The sequence below is a fragment of the Aricia agestis genome, chromosome Z, assembly GCF_905147365.1.
Source record: "Aricia agestis chromosome Z, ilAriAges1.1, whole genome shotgun sequence".
NCBI classification, from domain to species: domain Eukaryota; kingdom Metazoa; phylum Arthropoda; class Insecta; order Lepidoptera; family Lycaenidae; genus Aricia; species Aricia agestis.
Genome location: NC_056428.1, coordinates 27,404,193 through 27,430,026, shown reverse-complemented (window position 1 = coordinate 27,430,026; position 25,834 = coordinate 27,404,193). Strand labels below are relative to the sequence as shown.

Sequence of the window (25,834 nt, the reverse complement as noted above, 5' to 3'; positions counted from 1 at the left end):
TACGAGGATTCCGTATGGGCTTGGGCAACCATACTGACATAATATTTTAAATTATCCCAGCCATACAGTATTTGAGGAGTGGTTACTTCGGTCTGAAAATACTGTATAAATCATCCACAACGTAAAGGCCTGGTTTTATATTATTCCAATAGTAATGCAGCGCTGGATTGAAATAATGTAAAGCGACCTTTAGTAAGAAGCTATGTTGATACTATTTCTTTTTGCAACGTAAAGGTCAATGTAAGTTACGGAAAAATTGAGTTTAATGATCGGTAATGTGATCGGTAATGAGAACTCAATTGTTCCGTCCGTGAGTCCGATTATGGAAAATGGCTACTAAATCTCTCTAATAATAAAATCTCGTGTTACAGTGTTTGTGCGCGAGCTCCTCCAAAACGGCTCAAGCGATTTTAATGAAATTTTGTATGTACATTCGTTAGGCCTGAGAATAGGTTTTTATTTACTTTTTATATTGATACTAGAAATAATTTATATGGCAGAACAATGTTTGCCGGGTCAGCTAGTTAATTTTATAACTTCTTCTATCTTTGAAACACTGCTCTATAAATGAGTACCAAGAAAGAATATTATAGAATTCTTAACCCGAAATATGAACGGTTTCTACGCGATAAAGGAGTCCGAAACTGTATTGCGACGAATCTTCGCCGCAATACAGTTGCGAGCAACATCTAGTATTTAATAATTACAGAATGTTAAATTTTACAACAAAAGAATTTGTTGCTCGCCTAAAATAATAATAATTAGTGTCTTTAAAGTAGTGCTTCGTCAGTTGCTTTGGGGGCTTTAAATTTCATGCACAAAGTAAACACTAAGATGACTTACGTAACTTACACCGCGTAAGACTCCCAAGTATTGCTAATTGAAAAGTTGCTTTGTACCACATCTTAGTAGAACTTAATAAATTAGAGTTACTTTAAACAATGTTATATAAAATATAGCGAATATTTATAATACTCGTACCTATAATCTATATACTGTGCGCTCATAATAAGCATAGCGAAATTATAATATACTATATCAGTTTTTTTTTTAATTTAATAACCCACTACCTACAAAACAAAAATATAATACAATACTTTAGGGTGTATGTATGTCACTTGTATAGAGTTCACTGTGAAAGTAGTGCTGAAAAAGAATTGTTTTTAATTATTGTATCCAGGGCAAATTTATGACGTCGTCGTGGCCTTTTCATAGAAACATAGAAGTCAAATGCAACTCTTTAAGTGCTGCTACTTTCACAGTCAACTCTTTACAAGGGACACATCCAGCCCCTTAAACGTTTTCAATTTATTTTGTTACATTTTGTGTAATTATATTTCGCGTTTATAAAGCAAAGCGAAATTATAACAGCCGTTATAGGGTTCCGTAGTCAACAAGAAACCCTTATAGTTTCGGTTTGTCCGTCCGTCTGTCCGTCTGTCTGTCTGTCTGTCTGTCTTTCTGTCCGCGGTTTTGTTCAGAGACTACAGGACCTACAAAGCTGTTATTTGGCATGAATACACATAATGGTACATGAAATCTTAATTTTTTTTTATGGTACCTTCCCTACACATCAAGTGGGGATGAATTTTTTTTTCGCGTCCACCCATCCATCGTGTGGGGTGTCGTTGGATAGGTTTTGTAAAAATATTATGAATATTCATAGATCATTTTCGGATTAAGGGATCCGTTTGTGAAATATTAAGTTTTAAAGTGGAAAAAATCGTTAGAGTCCAGTGTCTCTACCAGCTAAACGGTTGCTTCTGGAAATGTGATAAAATTCACGAGAGTAGGAAATATGCTGAATTTAAAAGGCTAAGAAGAACTAAACTATCACGGCTAAGAAGACTTCATAAGTTATTGAGTAATAGTCGATCAACTAAAAAAATGTATTCGGCGATGTATAAAGGAATTTTTTGTTCAAATTCCTTTGAAAGTTACTGCGATGATGTTACTAGTAGTATAAAACACGTTATAAATGTAAATTTATTGACCATACAAAAATTAAAAAAATACTAGCGGTAATACGGAGTACGGAACCCTATATTGCGCGTGGCCCGACACGCACTTTTTATTTAGTAACCCACTACCTACAGGAAAGAGTTAGGGTGGACTTCACCAACATACTTTAACTATAACTTTAAGTTAGATATTTTAAGATAAAGTTATCTATAACAAAATGTCAAATGAACTGTCAAATCTCTGTTTAAAGTTAATAATGGACGCCATATTTGACGATAACCTTAACCGCGCAATTTTGCTCGGATAAAGTTAATGTTACATTTGACGTAAGGGTCACAGTGTTGCCATAACAAATAATTTTTTTTCTGTCAATTTGTTGGATATTTAATTTTTTATACTTTCAACCCCATTACCTTTAGCAACAGACATCTCTCACAATCTGTGGTCATTGTTAAACCTTTAAAGTTAGATTTAACCTTAATTTTGACCATTACTGTAGTTATAACAACGCCTCTGGTGTAACCCTCCCTAAGCAATATGTTTCTATGCACTTATGCGGTAATAACGCTTCGTGGTGTTGCAGCGTAGGCCGCGATGCCGCGCTGCTACATGGTGAAGAAGAGCAGCCAACGGCATGACGGTCCGCCGCCCCGCAGCCCCACTGAAGCCTCCGTGGCGCCGCCATGCTACAGCCCAGCTGAAGACACTGCTGTAACAGGTTAGTCCAGAGTCGTCAATGAGCTTAGCCAGCTACGCGTTGCCCTCTCATTGATGCTAAATTGTCCACTGGTGACCGACGAGTCGATCGCCTAAACCAGTTCCGCAATCTTTTTATGTTCAAAGTACATCTACAAAAATTTCGATTTATTGGAGGTACACCAGAAATTAAGCAGCATGTACGGGGGTACTCAGTTCCCAATTCCATCCCATTCTTTTAGTCGATCGTCCTGAGATGTTGCCTTTTTTAGTTCTGTAAACTAGGAATATGTAGGTGAAATGTAATATTTTGAGGCACACCAACTACTGGCCACGGTATACCAGTGTGCCGTGGCACAACTTTTGCGGAACACTGGCCTAGACCCTGCAGCGTAGTGGCTCCTAAAGGAGGTTATCAACACGACCTGTATGTTTTTAATATTTATTTTCTAGAACTGGTTTTAGTATATGTTAGTCTCAGCGTCTGAATAGTGTTGTTGTACTAGGTATTGTGTATAACAGAACACGTGTGTGCAACTTAGGGAATAGTGCAAGTTTTATCAAAATCGGTTCTGTAATTTTTGAGATGGGGAATATTAATAAGAACATATTTAATTTCGAAGTCGGTTTTATCTTTTTAAAATAGTTTAAATGAGTTATTCAAAATTTGAATAGGCCGTCCAACAGCGCGGGCGGCAAGTCTGTCAATTCAATGTGACGCGTCACATTGCACGCCTTTATGGTGTCACGACACTGACTCGTAAGTCGTATAACCATTGCCTTTGCTTATCTCGTGTGTATATATCTATTAAAAGACTTTGAGCTCCAATCGATACTAAAAGTTGTACACGAGTCCGATTCATTCTATCGATTGTACAGGGACGTTTCAATGTCAATGTTAAGGGTGTCCATTGTAAGTACAAAAGATTCAATATCACGCTTATAATATTGGAAGACAAGATTAAGACAAAAAATCTGATAATATAATTATTTAAATATCTGGAATAATATTATATAATTTTTGTCAAATATGTAATATTATGTAATAATTAAAAGGATCAAATCGCCATTTTTCCGGTCAAAACCAATTTTCTGTCTGAAATAAAACTGACTTTGCACCCTTCAAATTCTTCTGGTCTTGGTAATAACAATATGACTTAAAGTAAGCATTTTGCTTAAAGTTAGCGTTGCGGCTTGTGCAACAATTTTCTATGAAAAAAGTTGGCATTCTTTCTCCATTTAAAGTTTGTATTGTTAAGGGAAATATTCAGTTATGAGTTATTTGAATTTAAACCTTATGTTATTTTTAACTCTGGATATTTTTATTCTGAAACCAGAAAGACAATACTAAAATTGGTAGCTTGTGATGCAATTTGTCAATTCCATATTTTGAATTCGGTATGCACCGATATCAGGCGGACTTGTATTTGTGAAATAGAGCGGCGGAAACAATATACAATGCACTCGATTCGACAAATCAAAAATGAACTACAAGTCGGAGATAGGGTTGCCAGAGCAAATCCAGACCAACTGGAAGCTCAGCCGGACAACTGAAGAAATAATAAGTTTATAACGTTAAATTAGGAAATTTAAAAACAACCCCCAATTTAAAAAATTTCAGCAGTAAAAATTAAAAAATTTCACCACTGCTAGCTTACTAATGATGATAAACTATAGCTATGAATACGCTCGATAATGTCAGCTTTGAAACAAAAAAAAAAACAGCAAAATCGGTTCACCCGTTTGGATGCTACGATGCCACAGACAGACAGACACGTCAAACCTATAACACCCCCCTTTTTGTCGGGGCTTTGTATTCTATCACGTACGTCCGACTATGTAAAAGCTGATAATAGTACAGGTTCCCTAGAACAATTTTTTTTATCACTATCAAGCAAATTTTTCGTGAGTAGCTTCATTTCGATAAGATTAACAACAAGTTCTCGTTAACTACGGAACCCTAAAACGGAACCCTAACCAGCTGATTTTTTGTATATTGATAGTTTAATAGATATATAAAAAAGGAGTAACATTGTCCTACAAATAAAACAATCCATATTTTAGGACCATCAAATCGAAATATTATTTAATCCTTTCTATCTCTGTTAGACCACTTTCGAGAATTTTCGCAGAGGAAATTATAATAGAACACCCTGCTGTTGAGGACTTAGCTGTTAGCATCTAAACTCTCACCGCCGTACTTACAGACGAACATTAATTATTACTTAAATGTAATTAAATGAAAATGTTGACATAAGCCCCATACATTATCTGTCAATATTAAATTGAAGGTTAATCATAGTTAAATGTCTCTGAGTGCGGCAGTCAGTATAATATCAAAATGCGCCTTGCGCGTAAAAATGTTTTGTATTTTAATTTTTAAGGCATAAAATCGTCTAACGTTAGTAGGATTCTCATATAAAGTACGTGAAAGCATAGACTCCCTTAAATTTTTGACGGACTCGTCATCTAAATAGGTATTTAGATTACGAGTCCGTCCGTCGATAGAATAAAGACAGTCAGGTCCGGCTTTGTCCGGACGCCTGACAACCCTTGTATAAAGAAACTATTAAGGCTTGTTAAGAGCGGGCTGTCAAATTTGTCTGTGTTTTCTAGTATTACGATCCCGGAAGACGATTGACTTAAATGAAATTGAGATTTATTTAATCACTAGCTGTTGCCCGCAACTTCGTCCGCGTGAATGTATGTTATTAAAATCGAGATTTAGCAAATTGAACACCCATCTACGACTATTTTATTTGGATCTATATTACACACGAAATTTTTAATTTACATCAAAGACCCAGGAAACTTGAACCTCAGATACTTATCGTTTTGAAAAATCCTTTCTTCGAAGACCGCTTGGCGTGGACAGTGGATGGGGGCCACAGGACAGGGGAAAGGAACATGTGACGGAGACAGAGGATATACTTCAGAAGACGGGATTTAATGTAGGCATCTATCCCTCTTTAACCTACCTCTTATTCTCATATTCATAATCTACAATTAAACCACAATTTCGAGGAGTTTCTTCAATTCCATTACTTATCAAGTCACCGTTTTTAGGGTTCCGTACCCAAAGGGTAAAAACGGCCGGGACTCTATTACTAAAACTTCCGCGATATTGTTCACTATTAGCTGCAGCGTAAAGCACTTTGCCCGGGAGTACAACTCATGGAATCATTGTATCACGATTGGAGGATAGCGGTGTGTGTAGGCGGAGCTAGCGTTTTGACAGTAGGCTCTTAAATAGGAACCGTGAATAAGGAATGTATATTTTTAGAAGTTTATCCACCTGCATAAAGTGTTTATGTCAATACATTTAATGATTTTATTAACTTGTATACTTTTCCAGTTGCTTTACCCACCTGCATAAAATAGGTACTACAAATTTTAAATTGCAAACCTCGAATCCATGTAACTTAGAGCTTATGGATAAATAAGTTTTTTAGTATATTTCAGTATGAAATAGGGCAAACTGATAATACCTTTTAACCTCTCTAACCTTTATTCGTCTGTATTAAGCTCAGTCTGTAGTTTGTCAATAATTCAGAATTTAAAAATTTAATGCGAGTTTTGTATATTTCTCATCACATCGCTTTTTCAGTTTAATATCGAGCTAAAAGATTAGTACCGTATAAAGTATGAAAGTGCATATTTTTATTAAATACCGACGTAGAAAATCGTAAAACCCAAAAAGCATTAGCTAGACATTTTTCAAATTGGTTTAGCTGTTTTTAGTTCCGTAGAGTAGTAAAGCGCCTTTCGTTCATATTTTTAGTACCGTATTCAGTGGTATTTTTTATATTTTATTTCATAAATGAAGACGAAGCTTTAATTAATTCGCATTTCGTTTTGACTTATTTCAGTGGAGATATTTTGATAATTTTCAGTTTTGCGTCTCAACTATAAAGTTATTATACCTAGCGGAATAGAGTAACAAAGGCCTGCGCATTGAGAGATATCACTATCAGTAACAATGCGTGGTAAAAAGAGACGTGTGATACATGACAGCAGCACTCTTTTTTTGACGTCCAGTCGGCACGTGCCGCACGTTGACAGTTTGATCTCATAGAAATCATGTTCAATCATGCTTGTGTAAGTGTATACGTACTCGTACACATATTTTTACACACATATGAATCCAATTTCGGTTTCGTTTGACAGCTCGAGATCGTTGCTCTATTATATATATGCTAGGTATATTAACTTTATGGTCTCAACACCTGTCAGAATCGAATTCTTCGCGTGATTTTATTTTCTTCTTTGGTTATGTTTGCATGAAGTTACAATTTTTTTACTTAATTTATTTTTTCACTTTTTAGGGATCTGTACCCATAGGGTAAAAACGGGTATTAGTTATTACTAAGACTTCGTTGTCTGTCTGTCTGTCCGTCTGTCTGTCTCCAGGCTATATCTCAAGAACTGCAATAGCTAGACTTCTGAAATTTTCACAAATTGTGTGTTATCTATTGCCGCTATAACAACAAATACTTAAAACAAAATAAAATAAATATTTAAAAGGGGCGCCCGTGCAACCGTGAATTTTTTTTGGTCACTTTGGTTCGGTAACAATAATGGGAACAGGTAGTCTCTTGAAATTATCACAAAAGCCTTAATTATATTATTAATTAATAATAATATTTAAATAAAATAAAAAATAAGGGGGGCTCCCATACAAAAAACACAAAAGGCAAAAAAATGCAGTATCAATTCGCGGTTGTAACTTTTTAAATGGTGTTTAAAAGCTCTCTGGCATAAACACGGCATAAATAATATTTAAGTTTTGTGTCTACGCTGTCAGGCTCCCGTTTCAAAAGTATACCTTTAAAATGTTCCTAAAATAAAATAATTCAAAATAAAATCTTGATTCCTAACTTAAGAACTTCACGTAAAGAAAGTTTATTTATTGAATTGTAGCCCTGACCTTATGACGAATTGGTTCTTCTTTTAATTTCCAGCTTTCACATCGCGAAACCATCATGCTGAGAATATAATACAATCGTTTATTGAGTCGCTCTAGTTTTTATGTAAGCTCACATAAACATTGTACTTAAATAAACCTTAACAAATACACTTTCATCTTAAGTTAGTTTTTAATAAACATTTATTAAAATTCAATTCATTGACGTAGTAATTTACTACTCAAATTGTTAAGAAAATTGCAATACAATTTTATGGGGTCTTCAAAATATTTACTGACAAAGTTACCGAGGTTAAAATTAAATTCACCGCGTTGTGTCCAGTCAGTTGATAGTATTTATTTTGTGTAAGAAAATATTTGTGCTATCAACAAAGAAAGCGAAAGAGTATTGAAATTGTAAAATTTGAACCTGTCGTTAAAAGCATTTTCAGGTTAATCGCACCACAATGCCGACAGAAATCTCTTAAATCTAGCGTTAAAAAGTAGTAAAAAGTTGTTTTTTTAATTAAATTATTGTTAATTTAGACAACAACGTAATTATTGGTAAATTACGGCAAAAGTGAAGACGCAGATTTGTGTAAAAAGGTGTGGTCGTTTTATGCACGTACACACTACATCGAAGTTCGAACTATCATACACCGCGACAGCTCGCTTTGCTACGGGACCTTACACCATTTTGAGAAGTGATACATTCCTTGGCATTGTAATTTGTAATTTGTATAATATCTTTGAGCGTCAAAAGGAACGCGGCGTAGTTTTGTTAGCGTGAGTGATATGACACTGTATAGCGAGGTTTGTCCGGACCCAGTTTTTGATTTTCCGAACTCTATCTCTACTTTTTAGGTTTCCTTTACTGAGACTTCGCTGTCTGTCCGTCTGTCTGTCTTCAGGCAGGGTCCATACAACAAACATTATTTATAAGGCCTTTTTGGGCGATTTCAATAATAGATACAGGTATGCAGTTTTTTTTATGAAAGAAGGGGGCAAACGAGCAAACGGGTCACCTGATGGAAAGCAACTTCCGTCGCCCATGGACACTCGCAGCATCAGAAGAGCTGCAGGTGCGTTGCCGGCCTTTTAAGAGGGAATAGGGTAATAGGGGAGGATAGGGATGGGAAGGGAAGGGAACAGGGGAGGATAGGGAAGGGAATTGGGCCTCCGGTAAGCTCACTCACTCGGCGAAACACAGCGCAAGCGCTGTTTCACGCCGGTTTTCTGTGAGATCGTGGTATTTCTCCGGTCGATCCGGCCCATTCGTGCCGAAGCATGGCTCTCCCACGTCAAAAGCAGCTGAAAGCAGTTGAAATATTCACAAAATATTCAATTGTAATAATAATTTACAAAACAATATTTATAAAAAAACACAACTTTGTTCCTATCTCTGCTCTGTATTGTAAGGAAATTCGCGAGTCCGACTCGCACTTGGCCGATCTTTTATCTGGAGTATATGTAAATATTATTGTATTAGTATACGTATTACTAATGGTCTTGAAAGAATAAGATACATTCATCAATTGGAAATCCCTATACTGAAGTCATTTTGCTTTGGAGACGTTGGTGTATCACTGCATTTGCAAAATCCTTTATGAATCGAATAAAGTTAGGTACCCTTATACCGAAGCAATTCAAAATTTATTCGAGATCAAATATCAAAGGTGAAGAATCCTCGCATTTTTCTCATGAGAACTAGTGTTATCGCGAGAATAGATTTGATATAATCGAGGTTTAGATCAACAATTCGTCTGGAAAAATAACCCTTTTCGTTTTCCTTTTCCAATCTGAGATATTAAATAAGGAATCCTTCTATAAATATATTATAGTTAAAAATAATAGCAGCCTCGTTTTTATTTAAAGTCAACTTTACAGTGTCATATGTATTTCGCCAACACGTATTATTTTCAGTGCATTTTATGAACAAAACAAAAGTTAATTAAAGCTCCGAACGGAACGTATGCAGCTTACAAGCACATCAACGATCGGACTATACAATGTCCAAAATAGTCACAATCGCTGAAAGTTCAAAAATAGTCGCAATTCGCTCAAAGCTCAAAAATAATCGCAATTCGCTCAAAGCTCAAAAATAGTCATATTTCGCTCAAAGCTTAAACATTTGGAATTGCACACACGCCTTTGAGAACAATCAACCTATTATGAGGCATTTATTTCGAAAGTAAGGATAAACCTCTACGAACACATCTACGTACAAGTAAACTTACATTATACAGGGCTTGCAGCGTTTTCGGTTCTCGTAAAGGCAGATCGTGTTGGCCCCAACGGGGCTTTCTCGTATGAGCATACAGGACCTGTCCTGATAAAATGAATGTGTACTTTAAAGTGCCATGATTTAACTCGGAACTCGTAACGAAATGGACACTGAGTATTATTCCGGAGTCATGTGACTGTTATGTCGAGTCCTCCGTTTTTATTGACAAAGTTCGCAGGTATTTAGCTGTTTAGCAGTAGTTTAGTTACACTGTTATAGAAGTAATATTAAATAAGCGCGTTACACGTTATATTATTGTTTCGTTTATTCATGTATCTATGCATCATAATATTATGTAAGATTTAAGACACTCAAACAACTATGAACAAAATAAATACTTTTCACAATTACCAAACATTTTCTTAAATGTTTTTAAAATACAAGAAAAGTATTTCCATATTTCTCGCGAGTTTTGATATTATTTGAAAAGGATCAGAGGCTACGCGGAAAGTTGGCTACACTTATAAAGATTCGTTGGACCTGAAACCGAATTGTACATTCCGAAACTTGTTGATCGAGGACTACATACTTGCGATTTTTCTCTCAGGAACAATCTCAAGAATTTTATTGAATAAAAAAATAAACTAGCTATTTGACCGAGCTTAGCTCGGTATTCGATAAAACACGAATAAAATGACATTTTCTAAAAATGATTCCTAACTAGATCGATTTATCGCCCCCGACACCCCCTATATACTAAATGTCATGAAAATCGTTGGAGCCGATTCCGAGATTCCAATCATATCATATATCTTTAAACGAGCAATATATATATATATATATATATATATATATATATATATATATATATATATATATATATATATATATATATATATATATATATATATATATATATATATATATATATATATATATATATATATATATATATATATATATTCGCGTTTTTCGCGTAACTTTCTGCCGCGCACTGTAAAACTCTGGAATGAACTGTCACCAGCATATATATATATATAATTGGAATCTCGGAATCAGCTCCAACAATTTTCATGTATAGGGGGTTTCGGGGGCGATAAATCGATCTAGATAGGGAATCGTTTTGAGAAAATGTCATTTTATTCGTGTTTTATCGAAAACACGAATATGTCAAAAAGCTAGTATATATATACAGGGTGTAACAAAAACAAGTGATAATACTTTAGGGTGTGTACGTGTTCCCTGTAGAGATTTCACTGTGAAAGTAGCAGCGCTGAAAGACCAAAATTTTTTTTCACTTTTGTATGGGCAAGGGCCCGAGTGTCACGAGTTTCCCCATACAAAAGTGAAAAAAATTTTTGGTCTTTCAGCGCTGCTACTTTCACAGTGAAATCTCTACAGGGAACACGTACACACCCTTAATTATTATCACTTGTTTTTGTTACACCCTGTATATATATATATATATATATATATATATATATATATATATATATATATATATATATATATATATATATACAACAATTGCTCGTTTAAATATATAAGATTATTGTATATTTGAATACTTATATTATAAAGTCGGAAAGATTCTTTGTTAGAATGCGCTAATCTCACGAACGACGGAAGCAATTTTTAAATAAGTAGTTTGTCAAATACAGAAACCAGAGGAGAAACACGAAAAGGACATAGGTTTTTTTTTTGCGGAGTACGCTGCCCGCGAAATTCCTTATTTAAATAATAATACCGGATATACCGGATAAATAGAAAATACCGGACTGTACGCTTAAATACCGGACATCTAGCAACCCTAAGTACATAATAAAACCATAAGTATGGACGATTTACCACGTCAGTCTGGCCCTACCCGCCCCGCTCACTCCTCGCCCCTCCTACGCCTTTAGTTTTTTACGCCTAGCCATTTTTGCCGAGCGATCAAAAACTTGCGCTCTGTCTAAAACAAACAAAAACATTTGAAATGACAGTGACATCAATAACTAATATCACTTGATCCTTTGATCCATCATCCATGTAGCAAACACGTAGCCTACAGCATAAACCAGCTATTTGTGTTTGGCAAACACTATAACTGCCTGTCCATGCTCGCACGCCAATATGTCACTTCAAAACGCCAATTTTACTTTGTAAATACAATATCGGTATTTATTCTGTGAACATAATATTTTTTTATTTCTTCGGAAAACTTACAGCTTTTATTACAAATAAACTGAACTAAGGTTCACTCGGCGTACAGTCTGTCAAGAAAGTGAAGAAATTAAAAAGTGGCAACATCGTAGTGTCAACCCTTTTTTCTTAGATTGATTTGAAAGGGATGACACTACGATGTTGCCACTTTTTAATTTCTTCACTTTCTTGACAGACTGTAACTGGGCGGTAGCGGTCATTGACACCCTGTCAAAAACTTGTCATTTTCTGTACAAAGCCGCGATTGACAATAAGGTGTCAGATGTTATAAATCGCGTTTATAAGTGACACGAAGTTCATCGCGAAGTCTAGTAAATAATAATCAAGAAGTTTACAATAATCTAGATTCGTTCGCATACGGCCGCACTCAGAGACTTCAAATGATTAAGTACTTAAGAGGGCGACTAACCCCAAAAATCAAACATCGTCCTTCTCTCTTCACACTCACGCCCGTCTTTCATATGCCATGTGAAAAAGGATGACGCGGATTCATCGCCAAATTAGTTTTTTCTCAATAACTCGATAAATATACAACATTTCAAAAATCCGCTAGGTCGATCTCTCAATGATAGAATTTTATACAATGTGTTAAAATATTAACTTAGTTCAATGCACGGTTATGGCAATAAATGAAAAATTCGTGAAAATTAGATGCATCTTAGTGATTTTTTTCTATCGAGAAAATTTTAAGATATCGTGTTTTTGCTCAGATCGGATTCTCGGAAATATAATGTAGTAACTAATTTTAGAAAATAAAAGAATTCGGGGCTTATTTTCAAGTATAAAAATGAATTATAAAATCGACACTTTAGGGTTAGTCGCCCACTTAATTCAATTTAATGTAGAGTTTGACACCGAATATATTATATATTAATTTAACTGATGTTATGTCAGGATAAAATCTCTCTGAGTGCGGCTTTTAAACGGCCATTTAAATGTAATTTCGATAAGAAAACAGAGTCTCTTCCCTTTGTATGTCTTTACTTATTAAAGCATAAAAGTATATATCTAAAAAGTAAGCAATGGATTTTTGTGCGTTTTTAAGGGCGGCTGGTAAAATAATATCTGCCGGGTCACCTGGTAAACCATAATTTATACAGCGTTAATAAAATGTTTTATTTCTTGAGTTATTACATTGCGAACACGGACGTAAAAAAAATACTTTTTTTACGTCCGCGATTGCAAATTGCAATTCATTTAGATTTTCGTGTACGTCCAATGTCCATTTGTAATTTAATTTTCCATTCAATCAGTTAGACAGTCGGCTTATGACTGTAGTCTGTACATTATAATTATGAGATCCACGCAAATCTCTCGCGTTGAATACTTGGACCGCTTTGAGGATATTGCTACTCATCATAATTTCCATCAAAATTAACTTCAAATACCAATTTGACCCTTGTCGAATTCCGTAGATATTCCTGTAAAGATTCATTCAATTATCTCTGTACTAGAGATCGCCCAATGGTCGAAATTCGACCTCAAATAAAAAAATTAATTATAAACAACGCTTTTCTATTGATATTCTATTGTCAAAATATTGACCCTACCAAATGTCTAACTGTAACCAAATAATAATAATATCTATGGACGCTTCACACCATGTCAGTCTGGCCCCGTGGTAAGTACCTGAAGGACTTGTGGTACGGGTACCAGACAACGGAAATATATTTAATACTTTTCTAAAAGTCCACAAGAATATATAATATATTCTTTTCTAATATATAAAATTCTCGTGTCACAATGTTAGATAGCGTACTCCTCCGATACGGCTTTACTGATTTTAACCTTTATATGAATATTCAGTGGGTCTGAGAATCGGCTACTGGGTACTTTTATATTGATAAGTTCATTTGTTGAATAAAAAAGACTGACGGCGACCATAGTGCGACGGGATAGCGATGGACGTTGCCATGGTGACATACTTATTTAGTCACTTCAATAAAATAATACGGGCGAAATACTTTATATGGCAAAGAAACGTTTGCCGGGACAGCTAGTAATTATTAATAACCTACAATTTAAAATAAAAACTTACAGTTCAAGTTAGCGTTAGCCCAAAGTAACTATTCCACGCGAACGAAGTCGCGGGCGGATGCTGTGTTATAAAATTATTATGTTAAGTTTAACGAATATATTTAACGAGCTTTGCCCGCGGCTTCGTTCGCGTTAAGAAGTTATTGTATTATACCAACTTTCATCCCCTATTTTAACCCCTTGGAGGTAGAATTGATCAAAATCCTTTCTTAGCGGATGCCTACGTTACATCATCTACCAAATTTCAGCCCGATCTGTCCAGTGATTTGGGCTGTGCGTTGATAGATCACCATGCCAGTCAGTCACCTTTGAGTTTTATATATATAGACTTTCAAGTCTATATATATATGATTTTTTAAGTTTTTCAAAACTTAAAAAATCAAAGAGCCCTACAAGCTTTTGAGCTTCAATATAATCCAACTACTTGTGAGCCTTAAACTCCCAACTCTCTATAAATCTTTGTATTATCTAAGTTCATTTTAAAGTCGATACATCACAAGGATTTATTAAGATTGCTTGCTATATCAGACAAGCCTGCAGAATTTTACAGCTTCCATCCTTTTATACTTTAAATCTGTACAAATCTCGGCATGAATGGGCCGGCTCGACCTGAGAAATACCACGTTCTCACAGAAAACTGGCGTGAAACAGCGCTTGCGCTGTGTTTCGACGAGTGAGTGAGTTTACCGGAGGCCCAATCCCCTACCCTATTCCCTTCCCTACCCTCCCCTATTACCCTATTCCCTCTTAAAAGGCCGGCAACGCACCTGCAGCTCTTCTGATGCTGCGAGTGTCCATGGGCGACGGAAGTTGCTTTCCATCAGGTGACCCGTTTGCTCGTTTGCCCCCTGATTTCATTAAAAAAAATAATCTACGAATGATAAAAACTAAGGAAGCATAACTCCCATACTTCTACCGTTTTGAATTTTTCACACACTATAAAAGCAATGGGCATTTTCTTGTTTTTAATTTGATAGCCAAGCAGTTTTCATAGTAATTGATACTATCGGTGATATAATATAATTATAACCAAAATGTCTCCCCGTCTGTTGTCTCCTTATGATTAGGGCGCCGAACCAATTTGGATGAAATTTGTTTTTGTCCTTACAGTTTATGTGCTATAATAATTGATCATTTTCGGCACTACAAAATTAGGAGTGAAAATAACCAAAAACGCATACATATTTAATTTTTATTTATTCAAAAATAATATCTCAATCTTATTATAATATAATAATCATATTTTCTTGTTTTATAATACGTTTGATAAATGATAAATTAATTTACCCTGTACATTGTACAGGTATGATGAAATTACATTGTTGAATATTGTTAACGAATATTAACTATTACCAGAAAGATAATAAATGCTAATAATATGTTCGACAGTAAAATATGTAATTTTCGACAGGCATTTACATATAACATCAATTTTGGGTGTTCTATTATTAGTTTTGATATAAAATCATTTCTAAAATAAATTTTACATGAATTACAGTCATGTAAGATTTATTTTGATTTTGTTTATGTGATGTGTGTTTATTTTGGTCACAGTTGAAGTGGATGAAGTGGATAACTAACATTTTACAACATGAAATCAATTTTTCTCATATAATTTAAACAAACCTTGAAACTTTTCTACTTTATCATTCATCAAATCAATTAATATCCTAAGATCCGACCGTAAAATCCTGCATGAATCGTTTTTTTCGATCAAATATATTTTAAAATAATCTTTAGAACGTAGAGAATGGATTAATGTTGGGTTGTTAGAAGTAGCCGCAAGTACCTCTAATTGAGTAAAATGAAAGCCCGTTATACAAACTTGCGTGTATTCAATGGAAAAATAAGAACTAAGAAGGAATGACATGGAGGAATGACAGGACACTACGCATAAAAATAAAAACGCCTGTTAAATAAAAATTGCAATCTTGCGGGTTCTCGATGTCCTCAAATTCTCCCAGGCATAATAATTGTAGGCCTGAATATTTGTCTTAAACAAAAATGATGGCAACCCCAGTTTGCGGCTATCGTGCAACTGGCAACCATGGATATTCATGCACAAAATGCATAAAACTTTAATTTTGTATCAAAATTATTAAAAAAATCGATACTTCAATTTTGATGATGAACTATGTCTGTTTACGGGCTGGCAACCCTAGGTTGCGGCCGACTTAGAGCTGGCAACCATTTATACCTTATTTCTACCTTAGTTCTGATTCCAAAATGAATACACACAAGTTCTGCACAATATAAAATATAATTTACAGTAGACCATCTTCGAACTGTATCAAATTCAGGCGCACGCACACATTACAGTCAGGGACCCTTAGAACATTTTTTTTGATTACTATCAAGCTAATTTTTGTGAGTAGCTTCATTTTGATAAGACGAACAACATTTTTATTTGCGAAAAATCTCGAAAGTGGTAGCTAACAGAGATGGAAAGGATTTCATACTTTGAATTGATGGTCCTAAAATATGGACTGTTTTATTTGTAGGACAATATTACTCATAAATTATATGACTATTATATATATCTATCAATATACAAAAATTCAGCTCGTTAGGGTTCCGTTATAGGGTACTGTAATCAACAAAACTTGGTTGACTTCTGAACCCTAAAACGGAACCCTAACAAACTTTTATACGTGGGAGAGCCATGCTTCGGCACGAATGGGCCGGCTCGACCGGATAAATACCACGTTCTCACAGAAAACCGGCGTGAAACAGCGCTTGCGCTGTGTTTCGCCGATTGAGTGAGTTGACCGGAGGCCCAATCCCCTAACCCCTACCCTATTCCCTTCCCTACCCTCAACTATTCCCTTCCCTTCCCTACCCTCCCCTATTACCCTATTCCCTCTTAAAAGGCCGGCAACGCACTTGCAGCTCTTCTGATGCTGCGAGTGTCCATGGGCGACGGAAGTTGCTTTCCATCAGGTGACCCGTTTGCTCGTTTGCCCCCTTATTTCATAAAAAAAAACTGATTTTTTTGTATATTGATAGGTTAATAGTTATATAATTTAAGAGTAACATTGCCCTACAAAAGAATATTCCATATTTTAGGACCAAGTCAAAGTATGAAATCCTTTCTATTTCTGTTAGCTACCACTTTCAAGATTTTTAGCACATAAAAATGTTGTTCGTCTTATCAAAATGAAGCTACTCACAAAAATGCTTGATAGTAATAAAAAAAATGTTCTAGGGCTCCCGTACTATATTAGTGTTATAATTTGGAGTAAGAAGCAAGGCGGTATGACAATTGACATATGAGGCAATATGGCACAAGTATGACACAAGTATGAGGGTCTTTGATTTTAAAGACGCAGCTGAGTTATTCTCCTGTATAATATTTATACTGTGTGTAGGTAATGGTACCTACCTAATAGACATGCTCTCTAGTGAAGCCTTTCTGAAATTATTTCCTACTATACTCCCCGCATAAGTCGGCGCTTCGTATATAAATAGAAATAGCACCGGTAATATTTTATGCAAATTATGAAATATGATTTCATGTGGTTCTTAACTGAGTTCCAAAATAATGAGGACTTTGCTGTATTAAATGCTGACAGGCGACAACTACATGAAGGTACAACCAAAAAGTGGATAATACATACTAGGTTTTACCAATATGGTGGCGGTTACAAATTGATCGAAACTATGCCTGGTGGATATTATTATATCTATTACCCTATTTAGGTTTCTTATATAGAAATACAATAAAAAATTGAATACGTGAGTTGAAGAACACGATAACTAACATTTTGTAATATTTAGACATTTACTCATTTTTTCCCTTATAATTTGAACAAACCTGGTTAATTATCTGGCTACACATAAAATGCACAATATTTTTATTTTTAAAAAATGTTCATATTTTCCAGCCTTAAAGCCTCCATTTATGTAATAAATTATAAGCAAAAAACTTTTTGAAAAAAGCTTTTATTTAAATAAGTACTTTAAAAAGAAGAAAATAAATTTTCCCTTAAAAATTCTAACTATTAAGTTATAACCTCAATATATTATACAATTTGCATTATAATAAAAGCTTGTCGCGTGATTTGTTAATAATAATCTAGTAAGTGCCAATTTAACTGCGTAATTTTTTATTTTATTAAAGTACATAATTAAATATTGACAGATTGTTAAGTCAGTTCTACAATATGGATATTAAATGAAAGGGTCATTTAATATCCATATTGTAGAACTGCATAGAAAATAACTATTTCGCCATCTTGGATGGTCGGCCATATTGGATTTAGAGTGATGTCACATACAATATTATGTATTGTCATCCAAACTAAACGTGCCTGCAAAATTTCAGCTCGAGCGGTTAAATATATCTACTCCAAAATTGAGTTCCAAGATTTCACCCGAACATACATACTTACATACATACAGAGCAAGTTAAATAAAAGCTTTTAAAAACGGCAATTTTTTACTGTTTATTATTATGTTCTTCCACTCACGTCTTCTAATGTGCATCGCGATAGCCCTGGAAACACTTTACGCTTCTAATTAACTCAAAAATGAACCAAACTCAAAACTTTTCCTGCAAATAGCAAATAAAGGAGTTGGACGATAGCTTTTACCTTATTTTAATTATGTCTGCAGAAAGCTCAGATTCCTCCCAGCGATTTTTTATTTTTCAACATGACTTCGCTCGAGCTTAAAAGTTTTTCATAAAATAAAGTTCTTTTAATATTAAACTAATGCCTTAAGATGTTTTAATCTCGTGAAGTATTTGTATTATATAAAATAACTAGCTGTCCCGGCAAACGTTGCTTTGTCATAATAATATAAAGTATTTCAAACATAATATTATTCTTTATTAAAGTGACTAAACAAGTATGTTATCATTAACGTCCCGTCCCGTCCCGTCGCACAAACAATGGTCGCCGTCAGTCTCGAGTTGTAATAATTTACTATTATATAATCAACAAATGCACTTATCAATATAAAAAGTACCCAGTAGTCGATTCTCAGACCCACTGAATATGCATATAAAATTTGGTTAAAATCAGTAAAGCCGTTTCAGAGGCGTACGCGGACTAATATTGTGACACGAGAATTTTATATATAAGATTAAGTTTTACCATATGTGTAAAAAATAAAGAAGGCGAACGTCGATCAGGAGAAAGTTTTTCTTTCCGTAGAAATATTTGTCCAATAAATTGACTTGACATTACCCGACCAAATAAGGTTATTATTTCTCTGGTGTTCATTCATAAGGTTTTTTGGAAGGGCTCGTTATGAACATAAAGTTTCGAATTAGCTTAAAATCAATTTCGATTATTTATAGTGGGCAAATCCCTAACAGTGTCACCTTTATAATAATAGCTCTCACACCGGTTTCGGTGACGGTGGCCTGGTTCCAATGAAACTGGCCACCGTCACCGAAACCGCAGGAGTAATTTTTATAGAGCCCAAGTGTGTGCGCAGTACACAAGAGCAGTCTCTATTCCTTTACTCTCATAACCCAGTGGGACGGAAGACCGACACGACCGGCGAGAGATCAGGCGCAGGACGGACTTTTTACATGCCCATCCGACGCATGGACCATCTTACTTGTCAGACAATCAGGTGCCATTGTCCTAACCACACCTGGAATTAACATGTTTCCAACGCGGGAATCGAACCCACGACCTCCGAGTCAAGAGCCGCGCTCTATACCACTAAACCACGGAGGCGTTAGTGTCACCTTTATCAAATCCCCGGAGTGTTTTAGTGTTGTCGGGGTTATGTTGTTTCATTGACCTAAATATATAACAACCTCACCGTCGCAATTATAACTACGAGATTGCTCCAAGTAATTATCATGGTTGGGAAATTCTTATTTTAAATTCATATACATTTTTAATTCCTGGTTGAAAATCTTATACGTAACATTTTTAATTTTGAAATATCTCTATGCTGTACTAGAAATAAACAAACTCTAATTTGTCAAATTCATCATTCAGGTTCAGGGAATGGTAAGAAATATTTTAGGCGTGATAAGGTACAGGTTGATAGACAAACAATTATTAAATAAGTATGGATTTTATCTCGGAGTTAAGAATTAATGGATAGGCAGACAGACTTTCATATTTTTATATTAGTATGGATCTTATCGCGGAAAAAAGTACATTATTGAATAGCAGATTTACATTATTCAAATCCAGTGATCCAATCTAAAGCTAAAATGCTACTGGTATAATGTAAAATTTCAATGCATTATAGAGCCCATTTCCAATAGTAATCCAGTGCTGGATAACTGTATTGGAATAGTGTGAACCGGCCATAAACGTCAAAGGTAATATCGAATGGCCAGTGATGTCCACAGTCGTGCTTTATTTGGGTCGACGCAACTTCGCAAATTGGCAGAAATGGCGCCGTCAGATCGGATTCAACTGTCACCCTTTAATTTCCCCTATCACTTATAACTTGCACACACGCTTCTAGGCAAGCGTTAATTCAGACCGTTACGCGACGCGAAGATGCAAATTTCTGAATTTGTATGGATTTCATAGCTTTGCAAGACGTCTCACGCAATTGAAATCATGTCAATTCAGTACTTTAGAAATCGCGTCGTCGCGTTGCGGTTTTGATTTTGATATGCTGGATTTATATCCGTCCACCCGACCGCGCGGTTTGTCCGGTAATCTCGCGATTATAAACAAATGTACCTATGTAACGATTTATTTATGCAGCGGCGCAGTCGTCAGGGTTGCCAGATGCAATTTTACGATTTCCCCCAAACTGATTTTTATATTTCCCCAAAATGATACGTTTTCAAAAAAAATCCCCAATCGCTTTGTTACAGAAAAAAAACGAATATAAAATTGAAACTACTTTTATTCGATTTAGTAGTTTCAATCACTCGACAGTTAAATAGATACACAACACATGGTCACTCGCTCGACCAATTTTTTTAAGGGGGAGACAGACGTGCGCAGACTATGACTCGACGATCTTAGGAGTTAGGCTGGTATAAATAGTTAGTACTTAAGATGCGACCCGGTCTCAAGACTCAGTTCGGCTCTGTGATCGGTCCAAATTTTGACAGCCAACCAATCACAGAGCCTGAACCGTGTCTTGAGACTGAGATGCATCTTGAGTACTGAATATTTACACCAGCCTTAGACCCGTAGATTTCTTGTTGGGTTTTACCTACAATGAAGTAGAAATTCTAGTCAAGTTAGTGCTTATATTCGTTCCGCAACCTTAAAAAAATGTTCTATTACTAAGGAAATGGGTTCAGTAATAATAGTATTTTAAAAAGATAAAACCGACTGCAAGTTATACGTAATTAAGAATTAAAATTCCCTATCTCAAAAACTACTGAACCAATTTTGATGAAACTTGCAGTATTCCCTAAGTTGAACAATACTTTGTACAACAAGAATCACTTAAATCGGACCTGTAGTTCCGGAGATATCCGTGCACAAACATAAAAAGATACATACATACACACACTTTTGAAATTTGGCACATTTGTTCAGAAGCTACTATAGAATATCATATACAAAAACTGGACAGTTCTGGAAATATTTCATACATACGCGTCGAATAGATAACCTCATTTTTTGAAGTCGGTTAAAAAAGGTTAATCATCGGTAGGAGCGCCGTCGCAAGTAGTTTTTTTTTGTCAATCTGTCGACAATATCGTTTCCCACTAAGCTAATATGTGAAGGTATTATGGGTTCTTTAAAATTAGCCTTAAGCAGGATTTAATGAAATTTTAAGCTGTCAAAATGAAAAGCTCTGTCGAACGTGTGTGGTGGGCGTTAGAGCTGCGTCAGCCTGTGTTCCATTCAGGCGTATAGTTTCAATAGCCTATACGTTTTCGGGTATGTTTCACGGCACTTTGTAAAGTTTCCCCTTTGTACATCCAACGAATGAAGGCTTAGATGCTATATAATTTATTTATTTATTGGAAAACAAACAGCATATTAACACATAACAACTGTAAATAGTAAAGTAGCACATATTCAGAGCCCATAAAGTTTTCACAGATAAATATTACAGTAACATGGATCAATTATTTGTGATATTGTACAACAGATATATTGATTCATAGGTAAATGGTGGAACTACATTATTTGGTTGGACTATGTCAATGTTAATCGTGATCCGATGGGCTTTACATAATAGATTACATATGTCCGCCGTTTGCCTATGAAATTCATATCCATGCTGATATTATAAATGCGAAAGTGTGTCTGTCTTTCTATCTGTCCGACTGTCTGTCTGTCTGACTGTTGCCTCTTCAGGCTCAAACATCTGAACTGATTCAGCTAAATTTTGGTATGGACGTACTTTATGTAACGGGAAAAGACATAGGATACTTTTTATCCCGAAAAAATGTACGGTTCCCGCGCGATAAACTAATTTTGGGGCAACGGAGTTGTGGACGTCATCTAGTACATTATATTTTCGAACGATTTGGTAATTTAGTTGATAATAAAAATACAGCTACGCAAGCTCTACGCGGTGCTACGGCGTAGAACCCTCGTAGCAGCATCGTAGGCCTACGAAGTATGCTAAGGTAGAAAATCGAAATATTGTTTCCTTGTAAAAGTTACGTGATTTGAAACTACACTCAGAGACTTTTAATGATTACTCAACTTTAATTCAATTAACACTTTGCAAGGAAATAAATCCTTTCATAAATGAAGCCTATTTCAAAATCCTCATTACATTGAAGTTTAGTTATTATTAGTAATAGTAACATGCAAGTTAAAACACATAATGTAGTATCGATTCAAAATATCTAATCTACATAATATTATTTCAAGCGGTAATTATTATCCAACTTCCTAACCACAGGCTATATGAAATCAAAATATCAGTTTCAGGCATGATAAACGATGCACATGATTTATTCGCGGTCATATACGTCAGTCGATATGTGAGGCATGTACACAATAGGCGCTGCCTCAATTTTAAGGGCCATTACGACGTCTGATGTAGACTTTATATTAATTATTTATCTGTTTACTATCTCCACGCATTGGAAAAAACAATTGTTCAGGCTGCGCATAGCGTTAAGATCACTCGACAAATACGGAATGCGCTGGACTCGCTTTTTCGATCTTTTTAGGGTTCCGTACCCAAAGGGTAAAAACGGCACCTTATTACGGACTTAGGGTGCGTTTCCACCGGAGATGAGCGAAGCTGCGTTGCGGGGAATGTGTTTTACACGAATTAATAGAATTGTTGCGCTAAACGTGGTCAGGCAAATGAAGCGTTTCTATTGGTTCTTGAAAACACATTCCTCGCGACGCACTTTAGCTCAGCTAGCCAGATCAATCGTTTGATAACCCTCAGATTTTTTTATAAATGTTCATTTTGCATGAAAGCTATTTTAGTTGCTGTAATTTACTACGTAGTGATCCCAAGTGTGTACGTTGTTGTTGTGAATATCGACGGGCTTTCATCAAAATGTGTGGAATGAAATCCAATGTTGTTTCACTGAGCATTCGAGTACCGAAGTCATTCAGTTTTATTGAAGCACTCGTTAATGCGTTATAAAATATTATACGCATTTTGCATGCAAAAAGATATATTTTAATTAACCTTATATAAATATAGTAAATATTTATTTAGCTTAACTTAGGGTAAACATGACTAGTGATTGGACAGTACTAGTCATTGAACAGAACACAAAACTGTCTATTTATTAAGGTTGCTTTAAAATTTACTTGTTTTTATTTAAAATCAGGTGATCTGTTACTTTAAAAACAGGCAGATTTTTAAGCAACCTTAATAAATATTGTGTTTTTGTGCTTTGTCCAATGACTGGTAATGTCCAATCACTAGTAATTTACCCTATATTGTGACATTCTAGTACACAGGCAGACCTTATAATTATTTTAAAAGTAAATTCACCAAAAACATCACTGAAAGAAACATACTAGTTGAGAATAACTCGTTCAGCGCTGATACTTTAAAGTATTTTAAGTATAAATTTAAGGCTCTTTTTCTATCATACGTATTATCGCTCGTACGTGGATCTGGTCCGCATGCGTGTGGCAACATGCTCCTGGTCCCGTGTAGCCTGCTTGACTAGAAAACATCTATGAAATTATGGGGTACGGGTAACTGTCACGCGGACCTGAACCGCGCGCGTGTGATCGCACGCATGACAGGAAAAGGGCCCTAACTTCTGTACAAGGGATTATATATACCTAAAGTATTATTCACTCCACGTTCCACGTTGTATACACAACTACCAATAGCTCACATTGTACTATCAGAGAAGTTGATTCCTATGCAAATCGGGGACCTAAGTAGTTTGGTTGCGTTACGTCAAACCCAGCTGACCAAATAACGTTGGTCTGTCAATTGCATAGGAATCAACTTCCTCGATGGTACATGTCCGAAATCACCCCTGCAAATACACGATGACCCCAGCCAGACATCACTTTGACGGGAATCGAACCGACGAGCTCCGCTAATAAGAGCTGTTCATTAATAGGGCTTTAGGGCCCGTTTACATGATCACGATGTAAAGGTACGTCGTATGGCGTGTCGTTTAATGGCGCGTCGAAGGTATTACTACGGGGTTCGACAGGGGAACGGCATTTTTTATACACTTTTTATTTATGATCTATTGCGTATGAGGTCATAAAACTTGTACGAAAAATGCGGTCTGCTCCACTGCATCTTGTTACAATGTGCGCGTACGTTGACGCGGCAATGATGTCGTGACAAGATGTATTATTGTGGCAACAAGTTCCTTTGAGTTATGACACTTTTTGTAAAACTCGTTTAAATTTGTTATGTCTTACGCACATAATGTGTTTCATAATTATGTTTTAGCCTTTAGGGAAGTATACCTAAAATTAAACAGTATCAAGTATCTTAGATGTACAATTGAAAAAACTAACTTTTTTCAATTTGATGTCATGTGGCAATTTTATTAATGGTTTTACCATAAAGTTAATATACCTAGGTATATTAATTTTATAGGTTTTACCTACGAGTAATAAAAACTAAGGAATCGTAACTCCCATACTATTACCGTTTTAAAGGTTCCTTTTGATCTGCCATGTAACGTCAGTTACCTAAATATTGCAAATGTATTGAAATGTGTACCTAAGGTACTTTTTTGACAACTATTGTGGAGCATGTTTTTTGACGGAGTTACTTTTCCTTAGTTTTTATTATTCGTAGGGTTTTACTAATAAAGGAATACCTATTTGCGCTATGCAAGATCTCTGTTTCATGTTGACGTGACGTGGACATGTGAACTAGCCTTTACCCAACACATTATTAATTGCTTCGCTGAGTATCATTGAAAATTGTTCCATCATTTTCGTACACATATTTATTTATTTGTTAACAGTAACTAAATAGTTACCTATATGCTTTATACAATTTATATCGGAGTTGGTTACGCAATAAAAATAAGCTAATGTTGTCAGGATTACATTTTATTTATCGTATTTATTTATCGTTCATATATATTTCTTAATATTATACTTTTTTAAGGTAATAAAAAAAATCTCAACTGAATTTTCGTGGATGCGTCGTTATTAATGCACTTTTGTTTGCAGAAACGAAAACAGCAGTTGTCTTTGCAGCTGGCTACTTAACAGCGTTTCAAATATTCCTAGAAGAATAAAATAAAGCTACATTAAAAAGATATAACTAATACTAATCGAACCCTCAACTCAAATACTCCACCTAGTACCTACAAACAGTGAATGATGCGACGGAGGCCCGTCAAAAATATTGTGAATTTAAAAACAGTCTATTGTTTAACGAGCTCAAGAAGAGTTATATAAAATACTCTTCGTAGACTCTGAAAATATCATAAGCAC

At 35.3% G+C, this 25,834-nt stretch overlaps 1 protein-coding gene across 1 annotated transcript in view; it reads left to right on the top strand.

Annotated features, from left to right (window-relative positions):
* Window positions 1–25,834, top strand: part of LOC121738404 (zinc finger protein SNAI2-like) — a 55,624-nt gene that overhangs the window by 13,696 nt on the left and 16,094 nt on the right. Inside the window, exon 2 of the mRNA XM_042130431.1 lies at window positions 2,546–2,680. Coding sequence (XP_041986365.1) covers window positions 2,557–2,680 — 124 coding nt within the window. The 5' untranslated portion in view covers window positions 2,546–2,556. The remainder of the gene's footprint in view (window positions 1–2,545; window positions 2,681–25,834) is intronic.